The sequence below is a fragment of the Ornithodoros turicata genome, chromosome 4, assembly GCF_037126465.1.
Source record: "Ornithodoros turicata isolate Travis chromosome 4, ASM3712646v1, whole genome shotgun sequence".
Classification (NCBI taxonomy): domain Eukaryota; kingdom Metazoa; phylum Arthropoda; class Arachnida; order Ixodida; family Argasidae; genus Ornithodoros; species Ornithodoros turicata.
Genome location: NC_088204.1, coordinates 69479426 through 69506259, shown reverse-complemented (window position 1 = coordinate 69506259; position 26834 = coordinate 69479426). Strand labels below are relative to the sequence as shown.

Here is a 26834-nt window from a genome sequence, read left to right as displayed (position 1 = left end):
AACTGACCCGCTGTCAGGTAGGTTGACTCACATCCTGCCGCATCACAGTCATTATGTTTGCTGTTGCCCCGGCTATAGTGCTATATTAATCTCCTAACTTATCTCGTGCCATAGCGTGCATGCCTAACACGGATATGTACACTCGACAGACGGCCGATGTGTTTGTGCACGCCCACGCATACTATGCGGATATCTTCAACAGTCGTTTCAAACAGTGCAGATCTTTGGCGTTACGGTCATGTCTCGCTTTCCCGGACGCGTCACCGTGCACGCTCTACTGCCTGGATTGCCTGGATAGCGAATTCCCGTATTAGTGGACCAGGGTGCTATGATGCGTGCCTCATGACTCATCAAACAAACCATTTTATTACTCCAGAAAAGAAAAGAGAAAACGTCGTCTTCTGGTACATGTTATTTTAGTTTTTTTTATTGCAAATTTTGAAATTCCCAAACTTTTCTCGCACAACCGCGAAGATAGTGGACTTTCCAACGTCATTGCCCAGTGATTCAGCCTATGGGCTTGAAGGCTATACTTTCACATATAGTTTGGGTAGGCGACGCTCGCATACCGACTTATCCCAGTAGAAATCGGACTCCCTCTCTTGTTCTCAGAAGCCGTCGTTACTATCTGTCCATACCAGCCTTCAGCGACTGACTTCCGACGAAACAGGAGGCGAAGAGCAGAACAGGACGCACAGGTACGACGTTCCTTGGGGAGAATGCGAACGCCACCGGATGCAACCGACGGAGGGCGATGAAACAATTCCGCATGAGCCCCTCAGAATGACAGTGGTTCTGGCACATTGCTCCGAGTGCTCCACGCGCGGCATGGGATAACCGGATAAGAAACCATTGCTAACAAGTTCGCTTCCGATCACACAGTTGACGAAAAGCAAAACGTGACTGTATCGTATTCCCTGTTTGCTTCTCTAAGATTGGTTCAGGTGAAAGCCTACATTAAAGCATGAAAACTGGAGCACGAAACACGGAAGAAGAACACACGAGACGACACTTCCTCCTGGAACGCTTGCACCTGCTCAGGAGCTTGTGTGTTCAGGAGCTCGTGTGTTCTTTGTCAGTGTTTAATGCTCCAGTTTTGATGCAGTCATGTACCAACAAGCATATTCTGCAATTTTGGTGAAGGTCAAAGCCCATCTTCTCTCACTGACCCCCCTGCAGGACTTTACTATTGCCTGTCGTTGCAATACAGCTGAAGAGTCACTCCTCAATCGTCTTCGAATGAATGTCGCACGCACACCCTCACTCCTGCATACATTGCGCCAGGCGAACTCCCCAATTGCACAACTTGTTGCGTGGAGGCCAACATTGAGCACTACCTCCTGCACCCTGTATCTCTCTCAAGGATTCAACCTACAACACCACTTGCGTCAACTTGGCTACCCTTCCCTTTGCCACCACTGCTTGGCCCAGTCCTGCACAGCCTGGGGGTGGTTACGACTATCCTCTTGAGCTTTCTTCGAGCCTCTGGGCCTCTCGACCAGCCTCTAACCCCCCCCCCCCCTTTGTGTGTGTGTGTGTTTTCTTTTCTTTTTCTAAAAGAATAGGAAGTCGGCCTACGCCGGGGGTGGGGGGGGGGGGTGATATGTTTATTAAGAAAAAGAAACGCCAGATTAACCTTTCGTCCATTTCTTTTTTTGTCCCAACAAACATATTCACCTATCTTCTCTGGTATGCTCCGGTGTCAAATATTGGCAGACAGCTGATATCTCGTTAAAGGGGACGAGACACTTCGTCTCGAGCTATGCCAAGTAAATTGAAACTAACAGGCAGAAGTCTAGCACTCGCAAGTGAATAGGATCAGTATTTAATGAGATTGAAACATTTAAATAATTAATAAAGAACAAGCTTTCGGACGGAGTCAATGTATCACACCTGATGGACAGACTCCGTCCGAAAGCTTGTTCTTTAGTAAAATAAAGTATTTAAATGTTTCAATCTCTTTAAATACCAAGTAAATTGAATTGAGTTGGATGGAATATCAAAGGCAATTATTTCCTTCGATGCGAACCTACATCCGAAGTTTTAGATCAAGGGGGCGTATAGACGCGTAAAAACTCGGCTACTAGAATGGCAAAACCATCGGGTTTTTATCGCCTTACTGCGCAGGCACCTCTGTCAGTTAGGCAGCGCGGGATGGGTCACGTACTCAAGTATGTCGATGGGAAAGGCTATGGCTCTTGCCTGTCTGACGTCAGAGCTGGCCGTCCACGCGTCTTGAGGTACTTGTATTTCGCCAGGGTTTTTATTTCTTCAATATATACTCGGAGGTGCATGCGGTACAGTGCGTACATCAAGATGTCGCATCCCCTTTGATACACTTAGCATTGGAAGCACATAAGTGTGCCGGTAGGAGGAATTTAGAATATTTTATTGACCTGTTTAGAATATTTTATTGACATAGTTACCTAAATAAGTAATTGAATTAATCACACTAACAAATTTCTCTAATAACTTGACATTATATATCATACAGCGACAAACTTCAACGAGCATACAAATATCGTTGCAAGTACGTTCAAATTGCTAAAGGTATAATATACCATTCGTATGTAAACATGTCGGGCATTATTCAACTGGAAATTAGGTTCCAATTATTTACACTACTTGTATTAAGGGTCTCAAACTTAAATCGAGTCGCGTCCCGCATGGACCTGAGGCACATCATGATGGGCCACACCGAGAAGAAATGGCGGTAACTATCTATGTATTTATTTTACACCAAGGTCCCTTACATGGCATTACATACGAGTGGGGAAAACAGAGTTGCAATTGCAGTACCGTAATTGCACAGCTACAGTACAATCAACGTAGCAAAATAAAGTAGGCAGTGAGACACGCGGAACATTTTGCAGTTGGTGCAAAACAAAAGAAAAAGATGACACAATAAAAAAGGGAATTAATACATCATTGAGCAACGCAAACATACTCAGTAAAGTTTGCAAGTAATCTAAAAAAAGAAAAAAACAGACGGGCACCTTCCACAGGCTTACCTGTTCTGTACGGTTCAACAGGGAAACGCGCATTTCAAACGCCGCTTCCATAACTCATCAGGCCAAAAACACATTCCTCCTTGCGACCACCTGCCGATCGCAAGTTGGGCAAGCAGAGTATAGTGCTGCGCAATCAGTGCAAGCGACAAGATGACTGCAAGGTACAAAGACGCAGTTCCGGTAGGCCGTTGCGCAAATGACGCACTTGCTCAGATTTCCCGTTTCTGTCTCTGAAAAGTGCCAAGAAGCCCCAATAAGCCAGACATACTTTCCAAATCCAAGCAATTCACATTCCCTGCAGACCACGATGGGCGATCACCACCCCACGGTCATCTTTGTTGGTGTTGAGGTGAACGACGTCCATGGTGCGAGTATATAATGAAAAGTAACGAGTTCAACAAGCCAAGTCTGTGGCATCGCACGACCTGCTTAGATACGCCGTCCTGCGAGGGAGACGTTGCATAGGGGTTCCATGTTGGGGAGGGGAGACGTTAAATACCCACGCAACCACTGATGTCCAGAGGACGTCCTCAAATGGTCAGGACATATCTGTCCGAAACTGACAAATTGGATGGGTGTCCATTGAGATATTGGTTGGGCCAATAATAGCGTAGATCGCGCTGATGTCCTGCCGTCACCAGGTGGCTCATGTCTCAGTCGTTTCATCAGCACATCGCTGGGAGCTTTGATGGATAGCCCTGGCCGTATATATGCAGGATGGCCCGTCTCAGCGGTTTCATGATTTGCCCAAATAACGTTTCTGACGGAATGCTACGGGGAGCATTTACGGCGAGAGAGAGATATATACACGCTACCGTGTAGCGCTGCAAAAGTTCACTTTTTATGGACCTACTGAATGTCTCAATCCAAATGCAGTAAAAAATGAAGACGCTATGTTGATGGTGAGGTAATACTCCCAGCAGTACAGTGCAGGGAGCAGGAAAAGGGGCATACTGCATTAACGTCCTGGAATGTCCTGAAAAACATCTTGAAAATGTCATAAACGACGCCCCCGGACTGCCAAAATCAATGTCCAGTAGTATGTTATTCGGACCATCCGATATATCTTCTAGACGTACGATTGTCTTTGTTAGTGATATCCTCTAGACATTCTGAGGATCTTGGTTGTGTGGGTAGGGGTAATTGACCCCCATACTAAACATTATGGCGACGCGCGTGATGATAGGTTCCTCGGGAAACATTATAAAACAAAGAAAGAAACGAAAAGGACATCAGTGTAGCACAATAAATGAGTGCACTTTCATTACAATATATTCACTTGATATACCGAATTACATTTCGATTAAGGAGCGCACCCTTTTGTCACCTGTCTTATACGGAGGTATATATAACCGCTGCTTACTGGAAATTTCCTTTGTCCTCAGGTTGTTCGGCAAAGAAACAACTTCCGCAAGAGCTCTGCGTAGGTCCGGTTCGTCCAGCACGTCAATCAACTCTGCGCTATTTAGTCTTGCACGAATCGCCAACTCCATGATGCTAGGATCAATACTCTGCTGCAGGAGCCGATGGACCAATGGTGCGCGCATGAGTTCACGCACAATGGTCTCGGTGCGGTCGTCACTTCGGCTTTGTTCTTCTGCTTGCCGCTGAAATCATTGTAATGGACATACATGCTGTTTTCTCTCACAATGTTCGAAGGGGTGACAGCGAAAGCTGTATCATGTTTGCAAAGATGTGGCGCCATGGTTTCACGGTTGTGTTCATCGCACACACATAAACAATAGTTTTCACACTAGTTTGTTCAAAGAGCGATTTAATCATAAAAGGAGCGACCATAAAGAGCCTTAAAGTGTGTCAAGAAGGCGCAGCCCTGCAACTGGTCTTCCCGACGGATGCCTACTCGCTTCATTTACACACGCCTCAAACGGTTTACGTCTCTTGAGGCTGACCCACATGGTGCATATTTCAGCGAAGAATGCGCTGTGCAAAATGCTACCCTGCCGGGCACCATGCCGAAATATGCCTGTCAAACTGCGTGAGGCGGCTATCCCGGAGCTGCGTGTGCACAACGGGTTTGGCATGCTTGCGTCACTTTACCGTGTCTCACAAGGTAAGTCTCGGTGTCACATATCATATGTAATGTTTTGCGTGTAATGTGGTAGTGTACTGCTTTCCAGCGCTGAATCACCCATGTCATAGTCATGATGCATTCGTTCTTGTAGTTGTAACCGTGTATTCACGCAGGCGCCTCGCGGAAGATTCTAGCCGAAGAAAAGCGAAAACAGTGCTCACAGAAGCAAAGTTTCATCCCGTGTTATGTTGAGCATTCACACGGTGCGGAATATCGGGAGATTTTCTTTCTTCTTTCTTCTTCCTCTTCTTCGTCCTCTTTTGCTTCTTCTTCTTCTTTTTTTTTTTTGTTAGAGCGCACAGCTCTTAGACTCCCGTTCCTGCTTAGAGTGGCGTCAGCGTAGTAACAGGCAGAAACAAACGACGAGCGAAGCGAAGGATGAAAGCACGGGACAGCGGAAGAGGAAAGCGGCGGGGAAGCGTAAGGAGAGAGTGAAGAGGGCGGGAGGAGGAAAGCGAAAAAGGAGGACACGCATCAGAAGCCGGGACGCATCAGCTCGCAGTTCGGTCAGCTTGTCTCCAAACTTGCGACTGCAACCGTAGCGGCCGCAAAATCGTGGCAGTCACGGGCGCTGAACATTCAGACATTCAGCAAAACTGGATACCTATCGAAAGGCGCCGTCACCCGCGTTATCGATATGAAGAATGTCGGTGAGGAGATGTCATGTACGCGTTGTTAAGGCGAGTACCATCACAAATCGTGGGTAAGCACGTTTGAAAAAGTCGTGTACTCCCGTACGCCATGAGCTGAGCCGTCCGCCAAGGTTGGTATTTGTTGCACTGAGTCGCTCTATGTACCTCACCAACGTTGACGACTTCACGAACTGGGATTCTATGCTACATGAAGAAAATGCTATCTCTGGAAAATAAAGACAGCGTCGTATAACCCAACCTCATCGTAATCATCCAGTGATTTTTTTATTCCGCGTTGGCACCGCGAAGCAACTGTGGCTATGAGCGGCGTGCAGATGTGGACAGATGGAGAAAGGACGGCAGGAAGGAGTGGGGAACAGGGGGGTTAGTATGCATCCTGGGCCGACTTCTGGGGTAACTGTGCCGACATTCGTCTGGAAAGTCTTCTGAAAACCCAGGGACAAGTTCAGACAGCAAAGCCGGTGGTAGGATTCCAACCAACCACCTTACCCAGTTTACAGCACGACCTTGGTTACCACCAACGAGTGGGACGCTTTAACCCGCTCGGCGTTAACGGGCTCGGCCGTATGGCGGGAGTGGTGTACTGCACACTTAGCAGATGACACATTAGCCGCTGCTTCATGACATTCAAATCTACATTTTTCTAGCCAGAACGTTGCATATCCATCAAGCTGAGTCTCTTCTCCATTATTTTGTTTCCTTTTTTTTTTCAGCGTATTCCGCAGCTTTTTCGTTAGAGCAGCCATTGCTAAAAAGGATGGAGGTCGCATTTTCTTCTACACTCTTAGAAATGAACTTCACCGCATAGCACACTTCTAGCCAACCATAATCTCGAATGATATCGTTACCTGCTCTGATTTGCTGAAAACGGGAGGCGTACGCCATTTTTGTGACAATTATGAACCGCATAAGTGTCACAGAGAAGGCGTACGCCTACTGTTTTGAACAAATCAGGGCAGATAACGATATCACTCGAGAAAATGGTTGGCTAGGAGCGTGCTATGCGGTGAAGTTCATTTTTAAGCGTGCTGGTGCAATACGGTTTCTAGCTGTATGGGTAAAGAGAATATGATGTACCCAAACTGGCCCTTCACAACCAGAACCCACGCTTCACACACATTCTGTTCTTTTAGAATAGCGATGGAATAGCTTCGTGATGGAATAGAATGGTTGGCTAAGAGCGTGCTATGCAGTGAAGTTCATTTTTAAGAGTGTAGGACGGTAGACCTGAGGCAGAAATATCTTTCTGTATTCTGATCGCTTGGACGCCCGTGAACTGACTGCTGCGTGAAATATGAAATCTGCTCTGGTGCACTGAATCACGCACTACGAGGAGCTGCGACGTACGACATTTTGCGCTGTGTGTAAAAACGCAGCTCTCACGCATGAAATACGCACCACGCGGGCCGGCCTTTCCTCTCGATATCGCGTTGTCTCACTGTGGGTTCTTTTCGTCTTCGCTTCATTTACAAAGCTTCCCGTTGTGGTTCACTTTCTGACGACGCCTCTCGGGACCAGCAGCGGCACGCTGTTTCCACGCTGTGTGTTTTCCACGTTCGCTCTTCAGGTGGCGTTCGCGCTTTCCGCCCCCCCCCCTCATGTGAATGGTGTGGTACAATCGAGACAAGTATAACCTGCTGCAAGTGCGCAATTGCGTTTATCTCCCTTTCCCTCTACGCTGCGATTGACTGTTGCGCCGGCCAATGGCGGTGCTGCAGGTGGTGCGACGTCATTTCTCGCATCCACTGTACGACATGATGTTCCGACGTCTACGCGCCGTAACGTCATTTTCTTTCTGCTACGCTATCCATAATCACTATCAATGCCGCGAAACCACCCCGATTGAGCTATCGCTGTAAAACACGAGCACTTGCTTACACTCTTTAAAATGAACTTCACCGCATAGCACGCTCCTAGCCAACCATAATCTCGAACGATATCGTTATCTGCCCTGATTTGTTGAAAACGGTAGGCGTACGCCTTTTTTGTGACAATTATGAACAGCATAAGTGTCACAAAAAACAAGGCGTACGCCTCCCGTTGTTTTCCTTTCCGCCATTGTTTTTCCTTTCTTCCTTTCTTTTCTTTCCTGGGAATAGCAAGCCGCCGTAGCGGTGGCCAACCTTTACCTCCTATTTTTTTATATACGAGTAATAAACATATTCTCCCCCCTTTCTTTGAGGTCTTAGCTGCACCAAATAACAGTGAACGAGTCTCGGCAGTAAAGACCATTAAATTGGATTTGTTATTCGTCCTTGTTAACGCCGCTTATAAGTGGATCAACGAACCTCTGCAAGGTGGTTTCTGTGGCTTTCTCTGACGTTGCTGATGACTTCATCGCCGAGCATAAGTTCAACGTATGAGCAGTGTGGGAACCACCTGGCATGTTCAACCAACGGATCGTCTTCGTCGACCCAACTGCAGAGGCTGTTACCGCACATGAAGCATGTAGTACGGTCCTGACGTCCTGCGCAGTTAGATAAATATACGAGAATGAATTACAATAGAAGTGCGTACTTTGCACAGGCATTTCTTGCTGACAATACCATTGTAATACAACAACAACAAGTTTATTTTATGATGATGAATGGCGAGTTTTATTGCCAGAGGCGATACTCTACCCCATTGGTGGTGGCGATGTGGGGAATGAGATAATGAGCCCATTCATAATAAGGATCGAAGCTCGATTCTGTCTATAAAGGTCAAAAGAGTTTTGAGCGCAGAGCGTTGCCGGTCTGGATTCGGCCAGGGACCAAGCAATTTTGATAAGGTGAAGGGGCGAGAGTCCGGCTGACTATGAGACACGGAAAGTGCGGTTCGGGAAGGTTGGTAGTCTGGGCAATGGAGAAGAATGTGCTCCAGATCCTTTAGAGCACCGCAGTGATACCATCTGGGAGAGTCAACTTGTCTCAAGCGGTAACCCCACTGAGCTTCAAAAGCCACATCCAGTCGCATTCGATAAATTAACGCAGCATCTTGACGAGAGGCGTTTCGTGGCATACGAAAAGCGAGCGTTGGATCAACTCTGCTAAGAATAAATGGGGGAAGAATGTCGGTTGTTTATTGGCGGGAAGCCAGGGGTGTCACGATGCGTCACAGAGTGGAACGACCGTCTCTTCTAAGCAGTGCAATACTGGTCCGCTTCCGATACGAGAGACCTACTGCTGCGGCGCTGTCGGCCTGCTGGTTCCCCACGACACCATAATGGGCTGGAACCTACTGGAGAACCAGTTTGTGGCCTGCTTCGCACACAGGGTGTTAAGCGATTAACACATGCGTGACTAGGGGGTGCGAATGAGCCTCGTATCCCGGAATTCTTGCAGTGCATATTTTCAGTCAGTAAAGACTGCCCCTTCCCGCGTTGTAAAATCAACGATATGCTGCAGAAAGAAAAGGTTGGCATAGAGTTCCACAGCGGTTGATGAGGTTAGATGCGAAAGGTGTCATCCTTGCGCTACTCCTTCGGATGGGATGACGAAGGCCGAGGCGGACTTGCCGTTTCTGGATGCGCCATCTGTGTATGCTGCTGTAGACGTAAAAAACCTCTCATCTAGCGTAAAAATGGGCTCGAAGGACTTGAGGGGGAACCTGATCTCTTCTTTCCAGAAGGCTTACGAAGGCCGGTGGTACTGGCAGAGACCAGGGGGTTCCGGCGATGTGACGTACTTCTGCTGCTGCGCGCCACTGCGCCTGCCAGCCAGTTCTACCGGCATCGTCCCACTGCGAGGCCACACACATCTGCCCGCTGAGGCATTCAATCACCGCCTGTCAGGGCTCGTATGGAGGAATGCCATATCCTCTACATTTGGTGACCCGAACGTTTTCGTCGGAGAGGCAACAAGGTGGACACTGAACCTTTTTAGCAATTTCTTCAGATTCACATCTCCTAGCCCACCCCTTGTGCGCTCCACGATAGTAAACCTGTCTAAGCCCATCGACCGCAAAGTCAAGTGGACTGCCCGCTCCATTCTACACTAGCTCGGCCCTGGCAAATCTGCCGTTAGTACAACACAGGTGAACAAGGGGACAGCAGAAAGTCCCGGCCACTCAGCTCTGTTAAAATTTAAAACAATTTTAACACAGCTGAGTGGCTGGCGCTGCTGTGGAGATTCACCCTTCGTTGGTGCGCCTATTTCTTTTAGTTTAAGTCTACCTGTCTTCTTTAGGCGTTGCACCACTTTGCTTTCCGCATCCCTAGGGCGTGTGCAGTATTTTCACACCTCATTTCCTCACGGAGCTTGCCTTTAATAATAATTATTATTTATGCTTTCGTGTTTAGCACATTTATTTCTCGGTTTAAAGAATCTCTGTATTGTTCTATTTCTACGATCTGCGATATGGCATACCTTATCGTGACTGTTATCGGTCATCTGAGGCGCGTTCCTTTTCCTTTCACCGAATGAGGTCGACTTCCTCTCCCCGGATTTGGGGGCTAGCCTGGTTTTTGCGGGGTTTCATTAAACTCCTCAGTTGCAATTGAACACAGTGTTTGTGCTGTCCTCTGTTGCTTTGTTCTGACATACGTCACACATACCGCATACAGAGCTGCGCTGTATTCGCGAATTGTGCACGGCCATCCGTATAGCCTGAGAGATACATAGTAGTCGCCCCCTTTTTTTTTTGGTATGATATCCACTAGTAAATCACATATAATTGATTGCAATAAGTTAGGCGCGTCGTTTATCAAGGGATGAATCATCATCTTCGAACAGCAACAATACAGACGAGGAGCTGGCTTCTGGACGCCACATGCGAACAGACTTAGCGATTGTATTCGTAGTTCCGTGGCGGCGATCGCAGTCTACGCAACAAGGAGAGTATTCGCGATCTGTTGCGTATAAAGGATGCAGTGGGTTTTGCTTTGGAAGAGGTGGCGCTGAATTGTGCATGGGCAGTTTAGATTATGTAGCCGTGGACATCAATGGCGGTGATATGTGTCGTAGCCGCAAGTCTTGAGGCACCGGGCAATCCAGTGGTTTAGTAGTGGTTACCGGGCAATCCAGTGGTTACCAATTGCGATGTTCGCATTCGAATCTGATGAAAGAGCCAAAGAAGGGCAGACTGTGGAATTCGGTGGCACCTTCTCTTTCTGGTATTGAAAGTAACTGAAGACAGCCGAATGTGTCGAGAATGTGTCTACCATTTCAACCATCATATCAGTACATTCAAAGTGGTCCGACGTTATTCCGACGTTACTGTCTTGTTGTCAAGGTGCTGTAGCGTTGGTGCTTCGATGAACTCTGGCGTTAACAGGTTAGGAAGGACTGGAATCCTTACATGTTGTGGGGGCACGTTTAGGGTTCTTTGTCAGGCCATGATTTGTCTAGAGGTAGCGCTTGATATTCAAAGTTACTCGGGTGATGAACTCCAGGTAGTAGTCGTATGTCCCTGCCTCACTCTAAATTTTGTCATCGTCTATGAGTGCTGCAGTTTGATTAGCGAGCAGGGATGACACCTTCGTTAGTTAGGCGAGTTCGAATTGCATTTCTGTCTTAGACGTAGCTGTTTCTCTAAGCGACGCCATTATGGCGTCCATCAGCTTCTGCACACAGAAACGAAGAGGGGCCCGTAGCGTCTGGAGCAGTTCCATCTATTTCTTTTGTTCCTGTGGGCGTTTTGTCGTGGATAGGGAAGGCGACGCCTATGTCCCGAGCAGCTTCGGCACCAAACTGTTGGAAAGGAGCAGGAACCACGCTTTAGGTAGCCTTAAATGGCGGATGACTATAAGATCAACTCTGCGGATGCAGATGACTGGAACAACCGCCGGTGATGGGCGCATGTTACCAGCGTCAAGGGACGAATCATAATCTTCCTTCTTCTTACAGGTACCTTGTAATTTCGCCCATGGTGCCAAACGCATACAAAGGTCCAGAAAGTTAAAATCCCCGAAAATCCTAATGAAGAGTAACTTGAAAGTAAATTTGTTAAATCGCAATTTACCCGTGTAGAAAAAGCCACACTTTGCCATCATTCCAGTGTTTCCCTTCGCATCTCTGGGATAGGCGAGAAATGACTGTTCCCTTCTCTCTAACGGAGCGTAACGTGGGAAAGCAGGCCTGGAGTGGAGGACAGTGTGTTCGTTCTGTCCGTGCGGATACGCTTGTAGCTGTAGTGTTTCGTTCCCACGAGAACCAGACACATCAGGCGTACGTGAAGGTGGCCGCTGTACACTCATGGTAGAAACTGAAATGAAGTAGTGAGTATTAGGCGGGTGCACGGAAATATAACCACCCGGACAGCTGATACAAGTTTAGATGTCATGTTTGTGAATGCGGGAGTACTCGAAATTTCCATTACTTACCGATGTCACATGCGACGCATTATTTTGTACCCTGCTAGTTTACATTAGACGTACGGTATTGAAAGATTTAAAACCTAGCGGCTGTAGCGAGTTTGACGACAAATAGCACGCGTACTTGCACAAGAAGAATAATCGTTGCTGACCTGTAGCGTCAGCGAGACGTCATTGATGCGCACGCGTTCTAGATACCCTTCGCACTCTGTCGGAGAAGGCGTAAGATAACGGAGAGTTTTAGTACACTCTTAAAAATGAACTTCACCGCATAGCACGCGCCTAGCTAACCATAATCTCGAATGATATCGTTATCTGCCCTGATTTGTTGAAGACGGTAGGCGTGCGCCTTTTTTGTGACAATTATGAACAGCATAAGTGTCACAAAAAGGCGCACGCCTACCGTCTTCAACAAATCAGGGCAGATAACGATATCATTCGAGATTATGGTTGGCTAGGAGCGTGCTATGCGGTGAAGTTCATTTTTAAGAGTGTATATCATACGCAAAGGCGATAGCGTAAGTAACAGATAGCGTTGGTGGTTATGTGCACTGCGCGAAGCTCTCTTTCTGTTATGGGCGTGCGAAGAGCCTACGCAATCCCTTACGTACGCAAAGGCGATAGCGTACGATATACTAAAACTCTCGAATAAGTGAGGTTAACGTCGCCACACGAGCAGCGGAGACTGTGGGCGTGGCTTGACTTCAACCGAACGCGATTGGACAGAGTACGCCGTAAACTGTTGAAACAGAACTTCACCACATAGCACGCTCCTAGCCAACCATCATTCCGAATGACATAATTCCGTGTCCTGTCTTGATTTGGTTAAAACAGGGGGAGGCGCCTATCTTGGACAAGCATAATGTGTTTCAGATAGGCGTCCCATTTTCAACAAATCAATGCACAGAATGATATCATTCGCAATGATGGTTGGCTATAGGAGCGTGCTGTGTGGTGAAATTCTGTTTTAACAGTGTGGACGCCGCACCACATCGTCGCATATAGACACAGAAGATCCGCTTAATGTCTACTCTCACACCTTCGCCAGGTTGAGATATACGCCGTCTGTTTCAGCGAATCGTTGCAGGTGATTTCAAACACAGACTCTCTATGGCTGTCATCAACCACCTGTGCGGCAGATGGCGGGTTGTCTCCATAGCCACGGCCACTGAAAACACGGTGGTAGTCGGCGGACTCCTAAGGGCTCGGTCACATCATTCAAGTAACCAGGTTTCCTTTACTTGTAGGTGACGTTGGCCGTGTCCGTAGCTTAAAGGAGCAGTCTAGAGGCCCACAACTTTGTTTCTGTTTTTGGTCAGTATGGAATGTTAGGCGGCCGAAAACAGTTTCTCCACAATTAATGCAACCGTAGCGAAATTGGGACGCCTGCAATAGCTCCCCGAACCTCCCGTGCGCGAAACACCCTCCTTCGCCTTCACGATAGGCACGTGATGAGCGCCACCACACTGGTCACTATGTGACGCAAGTGGTGAGGACGCTCCTCATTGGACCTGGGATCACATAATCGAGGTGAGCAACATCGCGCAGGCCCAAGCGTCTACCACCGCTTCGGAGACGCCATGCGTTCCCCGGCTATACGTGATGTCCGAGAACGAGTGGTGCAGCCCGAAATTAACTGCGCTTGTACAGCGAAAATTCCGTGCTTCTCGACAGTGTGCAGCCTGTCCGACCGTTTTCACAGCGCAGTTAGTTAGTTAGTTAGTTAGTTAGTTGGTTCAGTGGCTAACAGGTGGCGCCACAATACCGCCGCCATCGCTTGCTTTCTGCTACTGTGAATTCTGAGATTGCACAGAAGCCGCGGATATATTACTCTTATGATCGTAATCTTATTTTCTCAGGCTGCATATATGCCTTGTTTTTTTTTTTTTTTAGATAACGTGATCTAAATCATATAAAGAATAGAAGTCAACAAGAAACAGCTCGCAATGTTCGTAGCAGACGGTTTTTCTTACGAACGAATAAGGGGCTCTCTACCACGAACGTCACAGTAGAGCGGGTGTGGTCTACAGTTGGAGCGCTCCGGCCTGTCACCGCGGCAGCGATTTTCCAAATTAATTGTACCGTGGCGAAACAACTTTGGACAGAAATATTTTGTGGGAATGCTTTTCACATACTGCTTTACAAGATGACAGGAGTTTTTGGCCATGTTAGATACCACTTTAATGCTCCTTTAAAGTCACGGGATAGGGGAAAGTAACGCCATCCTTTCCCGCTTCGACCTTACAGCAACAATGGCGGCCGCAGCATTGGTTGGTATGTTAGCATGCTACGAACGACATTGTGTCGCGGCGGCAAAGGTGACAGGATACCATTCCCATTTCAGTGACTTTACCGTAACTGAGAGACGTTTATGAAGACAGTTGGGTGAAGCTGCTGGCGTGCGCGATTCGGCGAGTGATTCGGCGCGCGTCAAAGTCAAAGAACTGTACCGTACCTTCGTTCATCGTTTGAACCCCACAGGCTCCATCGTTATGATTCCGTATTGGAGCGTTGGCACCGCTGCTCGGGTGCATGCTGGAGTACCCTTCATCATCATCTGTTCAGATCAAATTAGGCAGCCATTAAAAATCCATTCTTCACGGTGTATCATTAGCCAGAGAGGCGGTTGTAACGCAAGGGGAGTGGCTAACAACGTGCGCTCTAGTCTGCCCCGTGTGCTTCCCCTTCCTAGTGGTTTCCCGTTCTGCTAAGGACAACATGAAGCAACAGACGGACAGGTAATGTTAACCTTGAAAATCCAGCACTACAAGTTACAAATCTGACAGAGAACGCTGAATATTACAAATATACAGCACAACTGGGTTAAAACTGCTCGGGAGTACGTCTGGCGCAAGGTATACCAACAGGAGGGAAACTCCCATTGACCCCTGCGTCTTCAGCATAACGCCAACGGGGATACATAGCACTCATCTGTTCACACGTGTAAGGCTGCGTTCACACGCGCCAACTTTCTCCAATAACTATGACCAACTTTGGAGTTAGTGTGAGTCGGCCGACACCACCAATCACGGACTCGAGTGGCCCAGAATCTCTCGCCGATTGAAAACTTGGCAGAGCTAGTGGTGTCCTAGCGAATCAACGTGAGGGGCGTTGCCACGTGACCCTCGAGGGCATCACTCGATTTTGTTCCTGTCGTACCACACTCTTAAAAATGAACTTCACCGCATAGCACGCTCCTAGCCAACGGGAGGCGTGCGCCTCTTTTGTGACACTTATGCTGTTCATAATTGACACAGAAAAGGCGTACGCCTCCCGTTTTCGACAAATCAGGGCAGATAACGATATCATTCGCAATGATGGCTGGCTAGGAGCGTGCTATGCGGTGAACTTAATGCGGTGAACTTAATGCGGTGAAGAGTGTCCCTGGCATGGATTCAAATGAGGAATAAAATGAATTCACTGTGAATAATGTTGAGTTGAAAAAAAAAAGCCACCAGCAGTTGGATTTGAACCGATACACTCAGATTGCCGAAAGGTTTCTTGGGGGTGGAGTTGCAGGGTTGGTACGTGATAAGCGTAGACGGCACTGTCTTGAAGTTAGTCATAAGACGTTGGTTCGAGTTGGTGCAGAAAGTTGGCCCGTGTGAATGCCCGCTTAATCTTGCTCTACAGCTTCGAGATGTGAACCTAGCTTCCTGTTTAACTCAAAAAGTGAACGGCGTATTACGGTGCACGGATGGTGCACGGACACAGGGGTGCACGGATAAACAAGCCCAATGTGAGACATGCGCTGGGGAGCAGGATGCGGAAACGTACGTGGCACATTCGTATACATGTATACGACTAGGGCAACAGATAGCTTTTCGAACATTTAAATCATGAATGAACTCCTATGACGCACACAAACACCATGCGCGTGTCCTAAACATTTTTGTTTACGGTCGTACCTCTACTACCAACACCCAGAATCAGTGGCGCCTCATCATGATAGCCGTGGCGATAGATCTGACTTGGTGTTCCCGCCAGCTCGCAATTAGTCCTCAGTAATGAGGGAACACTGGACGACTTGGTGGTGCATAATTCAACTTCAAAGGGAGTGCACGCAGAACACAAGGAACACGTAAACGCGACAAGTGTCGTTCTACTTGTCCTAGTCACTTTTTTGTTTTTACGTCTTCCATGTCATCTGTGTCTACTTCCTTTGAAGGCGCAAACCGCTGCCGTCTGTACCACTTCTCGAGCTGGATGGAGCTGGCAAAAATATGTGTGATTAGCCTAGCCTAAATAGTTATCAGGACATATGCAAAGAAATAGCGCCTTTGTTCAAATCCCGCCGCTTTTTAGTTGCGCTTGTGCATCGAGGGAAGGACGGTATGCTTATTGTTTAAAAAGAAGGGGGAAGTTAGCCATACACGAGCTTTCCTATTCCCAAAAACGAAAAGGGAAGAAGCAAGAAACAACGCAGAAAACTGTACACAAATATAGACGACAGCTCCTGCACTAGGCGCTGTACAGGCATGCATCCGGGACAGGGGCACAGGCGGAGCATTCAGCTTCAGAACAAAAACAATGTGTTTCCACCTGGTGTCGAGGGTGCGTTGTTTTCAGGTGGTGAACGCTGTTCAAGTGATCTTTCATCTGAAATTGACAAATAGATTGTTTCAATCTTCCCTATACGCTTGGTGACGTTCAAGCAGCTGACTCGCTTCCTCGTGAAAATATATTGCCATAAAAAGACTTCTCACCTAGCTTCTTCCGGATGAACACGCAGCTGGGACACTTCTCTGCGTGCTTATTATACGGATCATCGTTAATGTCCCAACACTCCAGTTTAACGCCGCATTGGAAACATATTGTTTCATCGCCGAAACCTGAGACAGAAAAATAATTTCTATTCCATCGCTATTCTAAAAGAACAGAATGTGTGTGAAGCGTGGGTTCCGGTTGTGAAGGGCCAGTTTGGGTACGTCAGATTCTCTTTACCCATACCGCTAGAAACCGTATTGCACCAGTTTGGACAGCACGTTTGCCCTTCTGGTACACAAATTACGTTAAGTTTATCATGCACTCTTAAAAATGAACTTCACCGCATAGCACGCTCCTAGCCAACCATAATCTCGAATGATATGAGTATGTGCCCTGATTTGTTGAAAACGGGAGGCGTACGCCTTTTCTGTGAAACTTATGTTGTTCATAATTGTCACAGAAAAGGCATACGCCTCCCGTGTTCAACAAAACAGGGTAGATAACGATATCATTCGAGATTATGGTTGGCTACGAGCGTGCTATGCGGTGAAGTTCATTTTTAAGAATGTGCATTATAACAATCAAAAGCAATTCTAAGTCTTCGATGGAAGATGGAAGTCCCTGAAAAGGTTAGCTATAGCTGTACACTCTTAAAAATGAACTTCACCACATAGCACGCTCCTAGCCAACCATCATCCCGAATGACAACGTTCTCGCCTCTGATTTGCTGAAAATGGGAGGCGGAGCCTATTTTGTGCTCATTATGCACGGCACAGAATAGGCTCCGCCTCCCGTTTTCAACAAATCAGGGGCGAGAACGTTGTCTCTCGGGATGATGCTTGGCTAGGAGCGTGCTATGTGGTGAAGTTCATTTTTAAGAGTGTAGGACTCTTTTGAGGCTTTGTATGTATTTGTCCTTTCTATGTGTCCAGCCTCAGAACAACAATTTCTCGTAAGTCTTCGACCCTGATTTTATTCCAGTAACGTTAAAGGGACGATCGCATCCGGGAACGTATGTACGATACCGATAGGGTAATGTTCGTCACCGCTTCAGAGCCAATTTGGCCAGATTTCCCTTTCGAAAACAGCTTACATATTAAATAAACAAGTTTTAAAGGTTCGCATTACATCTGCAGCCAACACGATGACGACGTAAGCCAGGCACATGAATGGGAGCGCAGCGCAAGGCGATTGTCTCCTAGGTCGTCTGCTTGGTGTTCGCGTCGCAGTATACTAAGTGAAAAGGCATTGGTAAATACGCTGACCTTCGCTTACCAGTGTGAGTCCTGACGTAATCATGTTGCGTGAAACACGGTGTTGCGCATCTGGGTGTACGAATACATTCGACGCCAACCAGAGACAACATTCCGCGAACCGATCACAGAGAAGATGCCGTCCCCTAGCATTAGAGCCCTGCACGGGCCGACTTTTCCGGGCCTGGCCCGGCCCGGCCTGGTGACCCAGTGACTAGAGCCGGCCCGGCCCGTGACGTACCGTACCACCGGTGACCCACCGGTGACCCGGGGAGTAGATCCTGGCATAGTATTTCCAGCCGGGACGTACGCGTTTGCGGCGATTATTAAACAAATTTTCAGAGTGTTCTATCAGAGGGCCGAATCATATGCCTAATGCAGTATCCCTCTCTTGTCTTTGCAAAATATGCACAGGAATGACGCAAGCACATGATGATATGAACTAATGCATCTCCATTGTGTGGAATTAGCTGCGTGGCCCGGCCCGCGGCGGTGGCGTATTTTCGCGGCACGGGCCCGGCCCAGTCCGCGGTGCTAGCGTATTTTGTCGGTCTGGGCTCGGCCCGGCCCGCAGCACACAGCCAATAACAAGCCCGGCTCGGCCCGCGGGCCGGGTCGGGCTCGGGCCGGGTCGGGGGCCCGGGCCTGTGCAGGGCTCTACCTAGCATTCCGGCTCACCCGCCCCTCTGTCGGTCGGTCGCCAAGGATACAAAGATCCCTCCGGCTGCTCCATGATTGGTCTCCTCCGCGTCAAAGGGCGCGCAGTGATTGGCCTCGTCCGGGTGATGTTTCGTCCGAATGCGTCGTCTGCTCTTGCCAAGCTTTATATCAAACTGCGCAGGAAGAACGCCACTAATTCGCGTCGCGGGGAGGGGGGATATATTTCTTAGACGAAAGGGAAAACAATGGGGGAAGGCCAGCCAAACGGGACGTCGGCTTGCTATTCCGCAACAACAAGAAAATAATGAAGATGAGGAAGGATGAAACAAATAAAAAAAAGGAGAATGAAGAATAATAATAAAATAAATAAAAAAGAAAAGAAGAAGAATTCGCGTCGGGATTTCGGCGTTATCATCAGTGAGGAAGTCTGCGTAAAACGGCACTACAGTTTCGGAATTTACCAGGATGAATGCGATAGTCCCTTTAAAGGCGGCAAGTTGTGGCGATCTTTAATACACCAAGATATTTCCAAGAAGATTTTTTCTATTCATTACAACATTACTGTATGACTGCTGTCCAGTGCTATAGCATAGAAATAAATGCTCAATTGGGCATTCCTTGTTGCCCTGGATTCAATGACACACTCTAAATCTTTTCACACCTTTAAAGGTGTAATAACGTGCGTAGCGTACGCCTTTTTCGGTGTAATTTTGGTAACATCATAATGGAGCACGGTTTGGCATTAATTTTCTTTACTCGAGTGTTGTCTGTCCTCCAAAAATTCAGTCCTGCAACGTCTGAACAGTGTTCAACAGTATTGTAGACACTTGCACGTGCTCGACTATCGGTAGCAATCCATATATATATATTAGTTTCGTATCTACGATATCTAAGACATAATGAAAGCAAGATTTGCACGGACACTTGATCTTTTGCAATGCTTTCCGAATTTTGTAAAATATCCTGGAGATGCAATGTTACGCAACCAAGTTGAATGTGCATAGCGCACACCTTTAAAGGTGGGAAAAAGTTTACGGTGCAGTTGTGTGGAGGGCTTCTGTGCAAAGTGAGAGTGGGACATACCAGATGATCATGGACATTTGTTAGTGAACAAACCTGTGAAGAAGAGGCCAGCACTAGCCAACGTGGTACGCTTCAGATGGCCCCTGGGGGGATGAGGGAACTCAGCGAAACTATGTATTCTTCTCGTAAAATCAGAGTACCTGCGTCAAAGGGACGAAACCGACAAAACACATCTACAGAAGAAACTAGGCTCAACGGATAACACACTGACACCTAACGCGTGTTACATGAGGAAACAATCACATCGAATTCCTGTGACTGAGTAATCAGAGATGGCTCATATCTTTATTTTACGGGGAAAACATGAAGGCATTCCGTGTAGTCATTCGATACAATCTCACATACACACAGCACATCGCAGATCCATAGGACTAATGGCTACTTCGCCTGGCTCTTTGGGTGCTTCATTGTTGTTATCCCGTCAAGTAAAACTCTGAGGGAGTGCTGGCCAATGAAATCAACTCATTCTGTGAGTATCATGTCTCAACAGAGAAAATTTCCTCAAATACGGTTTTATGTGCGCTCTTCAGCGCGGTGTCAGCGGCCAGTTCCCACATACAGCGCTTCGCTTTTATACCGCTTTATACCGCTAGAAGGTTCAAAATCTTGCACTGTTTTACCGCCAGCTGTTCTCACATACAACCGAGCACATATCGTTATCCTGCTGGGGTCACGGGATATCTCGTTGCGACGTGATGGACCGATACTACCGTGATTGCTTACTGTCGGCGTTGGGTATCCGCAGCATGAAGGGTGATAACACTTTCGATGCTGTGATCGTGATACCAGACTATAGTAACCAAACATCCAAGCATGGGCAGATGGAACTCGTGGCCATTTTCACGTCGTCGTCGTCGTCGTCGTCCCATTCCCGTCTTGCTGCTTCGAGTGATCGGAAGCAAAACAAACCCCAGCTTCCGCGACATAACGGCTGAAAGAAGCTCACGATTGGTCAACGCAGACTGACCGCTCAATATAGCGCTAGAAAAGTTGACCGGGGCTCTACTTCGACAAGAGCGTTTTTATAGCGGTTCGTAGCAATGCGAAGAGGAAAATATAGCGCAATTCTCTAGTGCTATGTAGCAAAGCGCTATATCTAGGAACTGGGCTTTAGAGCTTAAACAAGTTGCAGGTAATTCTAGACGGCAATCAGAAAAGAATATCGGTCAGCGACACCAGACGTGCCAGACTGAACATCGTACTAGGAATTTATCAAGCTTCAAACAACGTCCTAGCGGCCTCAACTAGGCGCGACAGCTTTTGTGGCATATTTCTGTGCTAAGCTTCTCGGACATACATGTGTTTCATCTTCTTTTTGTCATTACATTTATTGTTAGTCGGCTCCGTTCGACCTCTGTGGTTGCACAGCTGAATTAGCACTTTTCAACTTGTTTGTTGTTGACCATGTTTGTTGGTGCACTTGTATTTTAAGGGATCCTATCTCAAAGAAAAAGCTACATTTCTCACGTTAACAGGATGCTATTAACGCGAAAAAAACAGAACACATTAGCATTTTTGTTGTTAACACTATCTTCTGCACACTTATTTACTCGGAGCATTATTTCTTCCAAGTCTGCAAGATATACACACATATGATGGAATAAAGTCCCAGATTTACTATCCTTCCATGCCTATCCTCTTCCCTCTCTTGAGCTCAAGCGCATCTTAATACACTGTTGCGCTTGTTTACTCCATTGTATGTTTTCGATGTTTGTATCCTCCCTTGTATGAATGTTTGTAACCCAATCCCTGCAGGGGCAATGCGTCATATGCTTACCTGGGATGTTTTGCCAATGTGCATTCCGCACTAGCTGCCACCAGCTGCTGTGATAGGTTTGGCGAATCCTGCATTGAGACACAGGTGCTTAAGCATTCAAGTATGTGTTGCCAAGTAAGCAACTTGATCTAGGTAGACCCAAGTACAATTATCCTGTGTGTAAGTATTATTATTGTGACCTGAGCAGGAGACCTCCTTAACAATGTACACCGTCTTTCAGTAATCACGTCAAGGAAAATTAATGGAACACGAACGTTGCTAGGTATAGAACAATGGAATAAAGTGTGCAATGTATAGAATAATGCAATAACATGTGCAATTACATGCCATGAACTCGTGCCACGTACTACACGTAATTCGCTCATATTTTGAGTAAAATAAATTGAAATTCTTGAACGAATTCCAAAACTTTCCAAATCAACACCACATGACAAGAAACGGCGCATGTCAGACTTACCGATTACATTATAAAGTACATTTCCTATTGCAACGACAATCTCATGGATTAGAAATCCCTGCTTATTTCTTTTCAGATTTCAGATTTTCAGATTTATTTGACAAAAACAATATGATACAAGAGGTTACAATATACATATAGGGGTCCCGTAGTTAATTATTTGCGTTAATTCAAACTTTTAGATAATTTGAATTGGTCCTGGCAAAGTCATGTGTATTTCAATGGGGTAGAACGCTGGGTAATTCCAATATATGAACGTGCATACTGGTTTACTAAAAAAATTTGCAGGGCCGCTCCCGACTATGCCTCAGCTCGTTAATGCTGGCCCCGCGTGACGTGTCAGTATTCACATTAGAAAATGTAAAAGTTTACGTATCACATAAATCCGTTTCTCATGAAAGCGCTACTTCTGACAGAGTAAAGGAACAAATCATCGCAACGGGGCGCCCAAACATGACTGCTACGTAACGCCTCCGGTTACTTATATTCGGCAAAGCATGCAGGCCTCGCTGTTTTGAGGTGATCATGACTTCTTGTTGAGTGCGTAGCTAGAAAAAGGTAGCAATTTCACATTTTCTGAAATTAGGATGGCAACATTACGATGTTGTCAGTTCAATAAAAAAAAAAGATATTCGCGTTCGTGGCGTTCGCGATCGGGTTGGGCGTTGCATCACCAATGAGGTTTATATAGAGAGTCGCTGCTGAAGAAACACATGCAAGCACATATAATATTTCTATCCTGAGCTACTTTAATGTTTCTCTGTAAATTAATATGCTGGAAAGAAACAATCGCCCTATATTTGCGCCATCGCAAGACCGCCAGCGTGCGGCCAGGCCTAGCGAGCTATGAGGCGGCACAAAGGTAGACAGCACGCGCTACCAACGCATCGAGCCCTCATTCAGAGCGGAGTGACTCTCTTTAGTTCGAACTCCCCATTACTAGAACAAATCTTTGGTCTCCATCGAGTTTGAGTAAATGGGATCGCACTCCATATGAAAAAAGAAGAAGCGTTTTCATATGTGCAAGTTGTCTATCTCTTATTCCCTGTGAAGTTAATACAAGAAACGGCAGAAGAAAACTCCTCATTTTTCAGATTCCTCTGCCATTCTAACCTTTCAGCACTTATAAGCAGAAGCATTCAAATGGAATCTGAAGGAGCAGAAGAATGTCATCCTCGTCCTTCTCGCTTCGCTTCTTGGCTGCAAACGTGGACCGAGGCGATTTGTATGTCTGGAAATGACTGACAACTTTTTGGTAGCTGTTACCATTGTAATAGGGATTGTAATAGAGACACGGACGGAGTAAGAATAGGTATTAGCTATCACCGCGAAGTGCCTCATGAACCTATTTTCACGAGCCCTCTATTTCTCAAACAAGCAAGCGAAACGAGAACAACATGATGACAAGTACAACGCGCACATCTGCGAATGAATTCATGAGCACGTACCAATTATGATAATAGAGTAAATGGCAAACGTGACGTGTGCTTTCTGTTGCGAGGCGAAAGATCATTACTCTTTCTCTGTAAGTCTCAGAGTTCAAGTCAAGATATTAAATTTATGTAGAATAATAACACTATTTATTTCATCACACAAGTGATTGGGAGCAGAGGATGCATCAATAAAGCTTCCTGCATGACGTTTATGTCCACAGTTACATACATATAACTGTCGTTGGTCGCATATTTTCCCGCTGCCTGTTTCTTTTATTTTTTAAATGTGAATTTTGTGATGTAAATCTAGCTTTGTAGAACTTGTGGGACAGTTCCGGAAACATCCTGTTAGTTACTTACATCATTTTGTTTCGTGTTACCGTCCGCAACATGACAGCACCTCATGTCGATTAGCCGAGCTGAGGGATAAGCACAATATTAATTCCATATTCGATCTTAGCATTAATCGAAACGTATTACTTACGGAAACGTGCTTCAATGTTGCATGGTACCCTGCAGAAATAGAGCAAATATGTACGTACATGCATTTGTCTTGAACGCAAAGCTGTTTTGCTCCCCGCCTCTATACTACTCGCGTACTGGCTGTTCTTGAAGATTTCAAGGTCATCGCTGGAAACGTTTTTGACACCCACACTCTTAGAAAAAAGGGGTGGAGCAGTTACACCATTTACGAGGTGATAAGTTGTCGCATTTGTTGTGCCTAAAAGGTTGCAAAGTTCTACCTGCTACCTGCGAATCATGTGGTTACAGCTTCTGATTCAGTGAGAGAGGAAGGTGTACGCCTTTTTGTAGCAACTTGGATATATGATGATTGTTTTTACAAACCCTCGTACACCCTTTATCAGACTCTATGTTGAACTAGGTGATAACTATAGAAGTTACCACCTTTTCACACCCGTTTTCTTAGAGTGCAGGTGAGGTCAGGTGAAAAGGACAAAAACAAAGTGGCGCATCTGATGTAGTAACCTGCGTACTGTTGATGAGGCCCAACAAGGCCGAAACAGCTGTCCAGTACTGGCATGGCGACTTTTTGAGTTACAAACATATGCTATACGTGCAGCCAAAGAGCTCTGGCTATTTTCTTTCCTTTTATACTTCACTGGCTTTGCACTGGGCTTTCAGTGAGTGAGTCATCTCACCCTGACGGGAGGAATCACGTGTTACGTGACCTTCTGACGCCATCCACTCAAACGTTGCCTGCCTGCGTACTGTTGATGAGGCCCAACAAGGCCGAAACAGCTGTCCAGTACTGGCATGGCGACGTTTGAGTTACAAACATATGCTATACGTGCAGCCAAAGAGCTCTGGCTATTTTTTTTTCTTTTATACTTCACTGGCTTTGCACTGGGCTTTCAGTGAGTGAGTTATCTCACCCTGACGGGAGGAATCACGTGTTACGTGACCTTCTGACGCCATCCACTCAAACGTTGCCTGCCTGCGTACTGTTGATGCGGCCCAACGAGGCCGAAACAGCTGTCCAGTACTGGCATGGCGAAGTTTGAGTTACAAACATATGCAATACGTCCAGCCAAAGAGTTCTGGCTATTTTTTTTCCTTTTATACTTCACTGGCTTTGTACTGGGCTTTCAGTGAGTGAGTTATCTCACCCTGACGGGAGGAATCACGTTGTACGTGACCTTCTGACGCCATCCACTCAAACGTTGCCTGCCTGCGTACTGTTGATGAGGCCCAACAAGGCCGAAACAGCTGTCCAGTACCGGCATGGCGACGTTTGAGTTACAACCGTATTCCTGTTATGCGTTATGCACTGTGTAAGTAGACCAGCTATCTGCGCAGCTTGTCAGTTTCACTCTCTCCCATTGGTCTCTCTCCGAAGTAAAGGGAAGCTCAAGGACAGGCGCACGTGATTTCATTCGGGAACCCAAGCGGAGTAACATGTCGGTTTATGAATATACCCCTCATTTCTGCATTCTAAGTGGACAGACATGTCGTCACGTGGTTTCCACACTCTTTGCCCTCCCTAATGTGCAGAGACAAACTGTCGTAGCTTATATCTAAAACCGTCCATGTTATTGTAACGTAATGCGCCATGACAAACCCTTTCAGGAACATGGAATTAAGACTTACGTCCTCCAGTCCCTCACAAGCCTCAGGCGGCACAGTTCGTCCACTTTCGAGAATATGTCGTCCGCCTTCACTAAAGATGTTGGCAGCAAGCTTGCAGCCAAAGCCAAGACAAGCTCTGTCACCCCTCTTGTCTCACTGAAGCGAATATCTTCTGGGTTCAGAACTGACTGTACGATCGCCTTGTGATTGGCATTTGTTTCCGTACGTGCTCTTTCTTCAAGCTATAGGAGAGAAAAAGATTACGCGAAAAAGCAGGGGATTTCCCAGCATCCACCCGTTCATTAAAAATCGATGAAAGGAGCACTAATGCCATTTTTGCGGTCGGGCTACACGGCAGGACAGACAGGCTCTGTGAAAGAGCCTGTAACTACTGGACAACGAATTACGCGAAATTCATTAACTACTTTTAAAGGTACTGTAAAGCAGTAGACAAGCATGATATGCCGGTGATGTGTCTTGAGACTTTGTTGCTTCTAAATACCATATGCATAACCACACGACCGACAACGCGCTATAAATATTTTTAATTTGCCATGAAAGGTGCGGCATAGTGGAGCGGTGCGACGCCTAGTGTCAAACAACCCCTTGTACAGCGGGCAACACTGAAAATTGGTATTACACAATATGACATCGGAACTTCGTTATTTTAGTAACCATATTATTAGTTTTCCTGTTTACCTATGCATTCTGAAACCCCTGTTAACAGTTTAACGTGTTAACCCCTGTTTTTGCGAAGTAACCCAGTGCTGGCCGCTCTTCGATGGGGGCTCTCACTACTTCTCTGCTGCGCCTGCGCGCTCCTTTTGTTCGCTGCCTCTTTCGAACGAACAAGCTCTCTCTGTGAACCTGTGTGACTAAACAAGTCCTGACGCTGTCGAAATACGAGGAGAACTAAAATTATTTCAATCCATCCTCTTCCTCGAAAATCATTAAACGAGCACGTACTTCGAGATATAAATCTCCAAACTTGGGTATGCTAATGCGACAAATCGAGAACTACGCACTTCTCGAGCGCACAAACGACATCGTTTCGGGTTATCTGGACCGGAAAGCGGTATATTTGTCCCACAGATGAATGTTTCTTCCAGTCAGCTTGATTGCTACAAAAACAACGCCCTTCCTCGAACGAAAAGGCCCTTCCCCTGTTTTCGCGCCCAAGAAGCTTTTAGTTCGTCTCATCTGCATAGCGAAATTTGGCGATTTATATCTTAAAGTACGTGGTCGTTCACGGATATTTAAGAAAGAGAGGACGGATTTAAATAATGGCTGGCTCCTATTCTGTTATCTCGCATTGCCCCAAAAACATA

The 26834-nt window shown here is 46.6% G+C and overlaps 1 protein-coding gene across 1 annotated transcript in view; it reads right to left on the bottom strand.

The window, feature by feature from the left end:
- Positions 1-2708: 2708 nt before the first annotated feature.
- The window catches only part of LOC135391783 (baculoviral IAP repeat-containing protein 2-like), a 64017-nt gene continuing 39891 nt past the window's right edge, over positions 2709-26834 (bottom strand). Inside the window, exons 16-27 of the mRNA XM_064622229.1 lie at positions 25528-25748; positions 23903-23931; positions 23779-23837; positions 21529-21596; positions 19785-19891; positions 16755-16880; positions 16591-16647; positions 14504-14605; positions 11697-11939; positions 8045-8223; positions 4375-4618; positions 2709-3241 (exon numbers count right to left, since the gene is read on the bottom strand). Coding sequence (XP_064478299.1) covers positions 3069-3241; positions 4375-4618; positions 8045-8223; positions 11697-11939; positions 14504-14605; positions 16591-16647; positions 16755-16880; positions 19785-19891; positions 21529-21596; positions 23779-23837; positions 23903-23931; positions 25528-25748 — 1608 coding nt within the window. The 3' untranslated portion in view covers positions 2709-3068. The remainder of the gene's footprint in view (positions 3242-4374; positions 4619-8044; positions 8224-11696; positions 11940-14503; positions 14606-16590; positions 16648-16754; positions 16881-19784; positions 19892-21528; positions 21597-23778; positions 23838-23902; positions 23932-25527; positions 25749-26834) is intronic.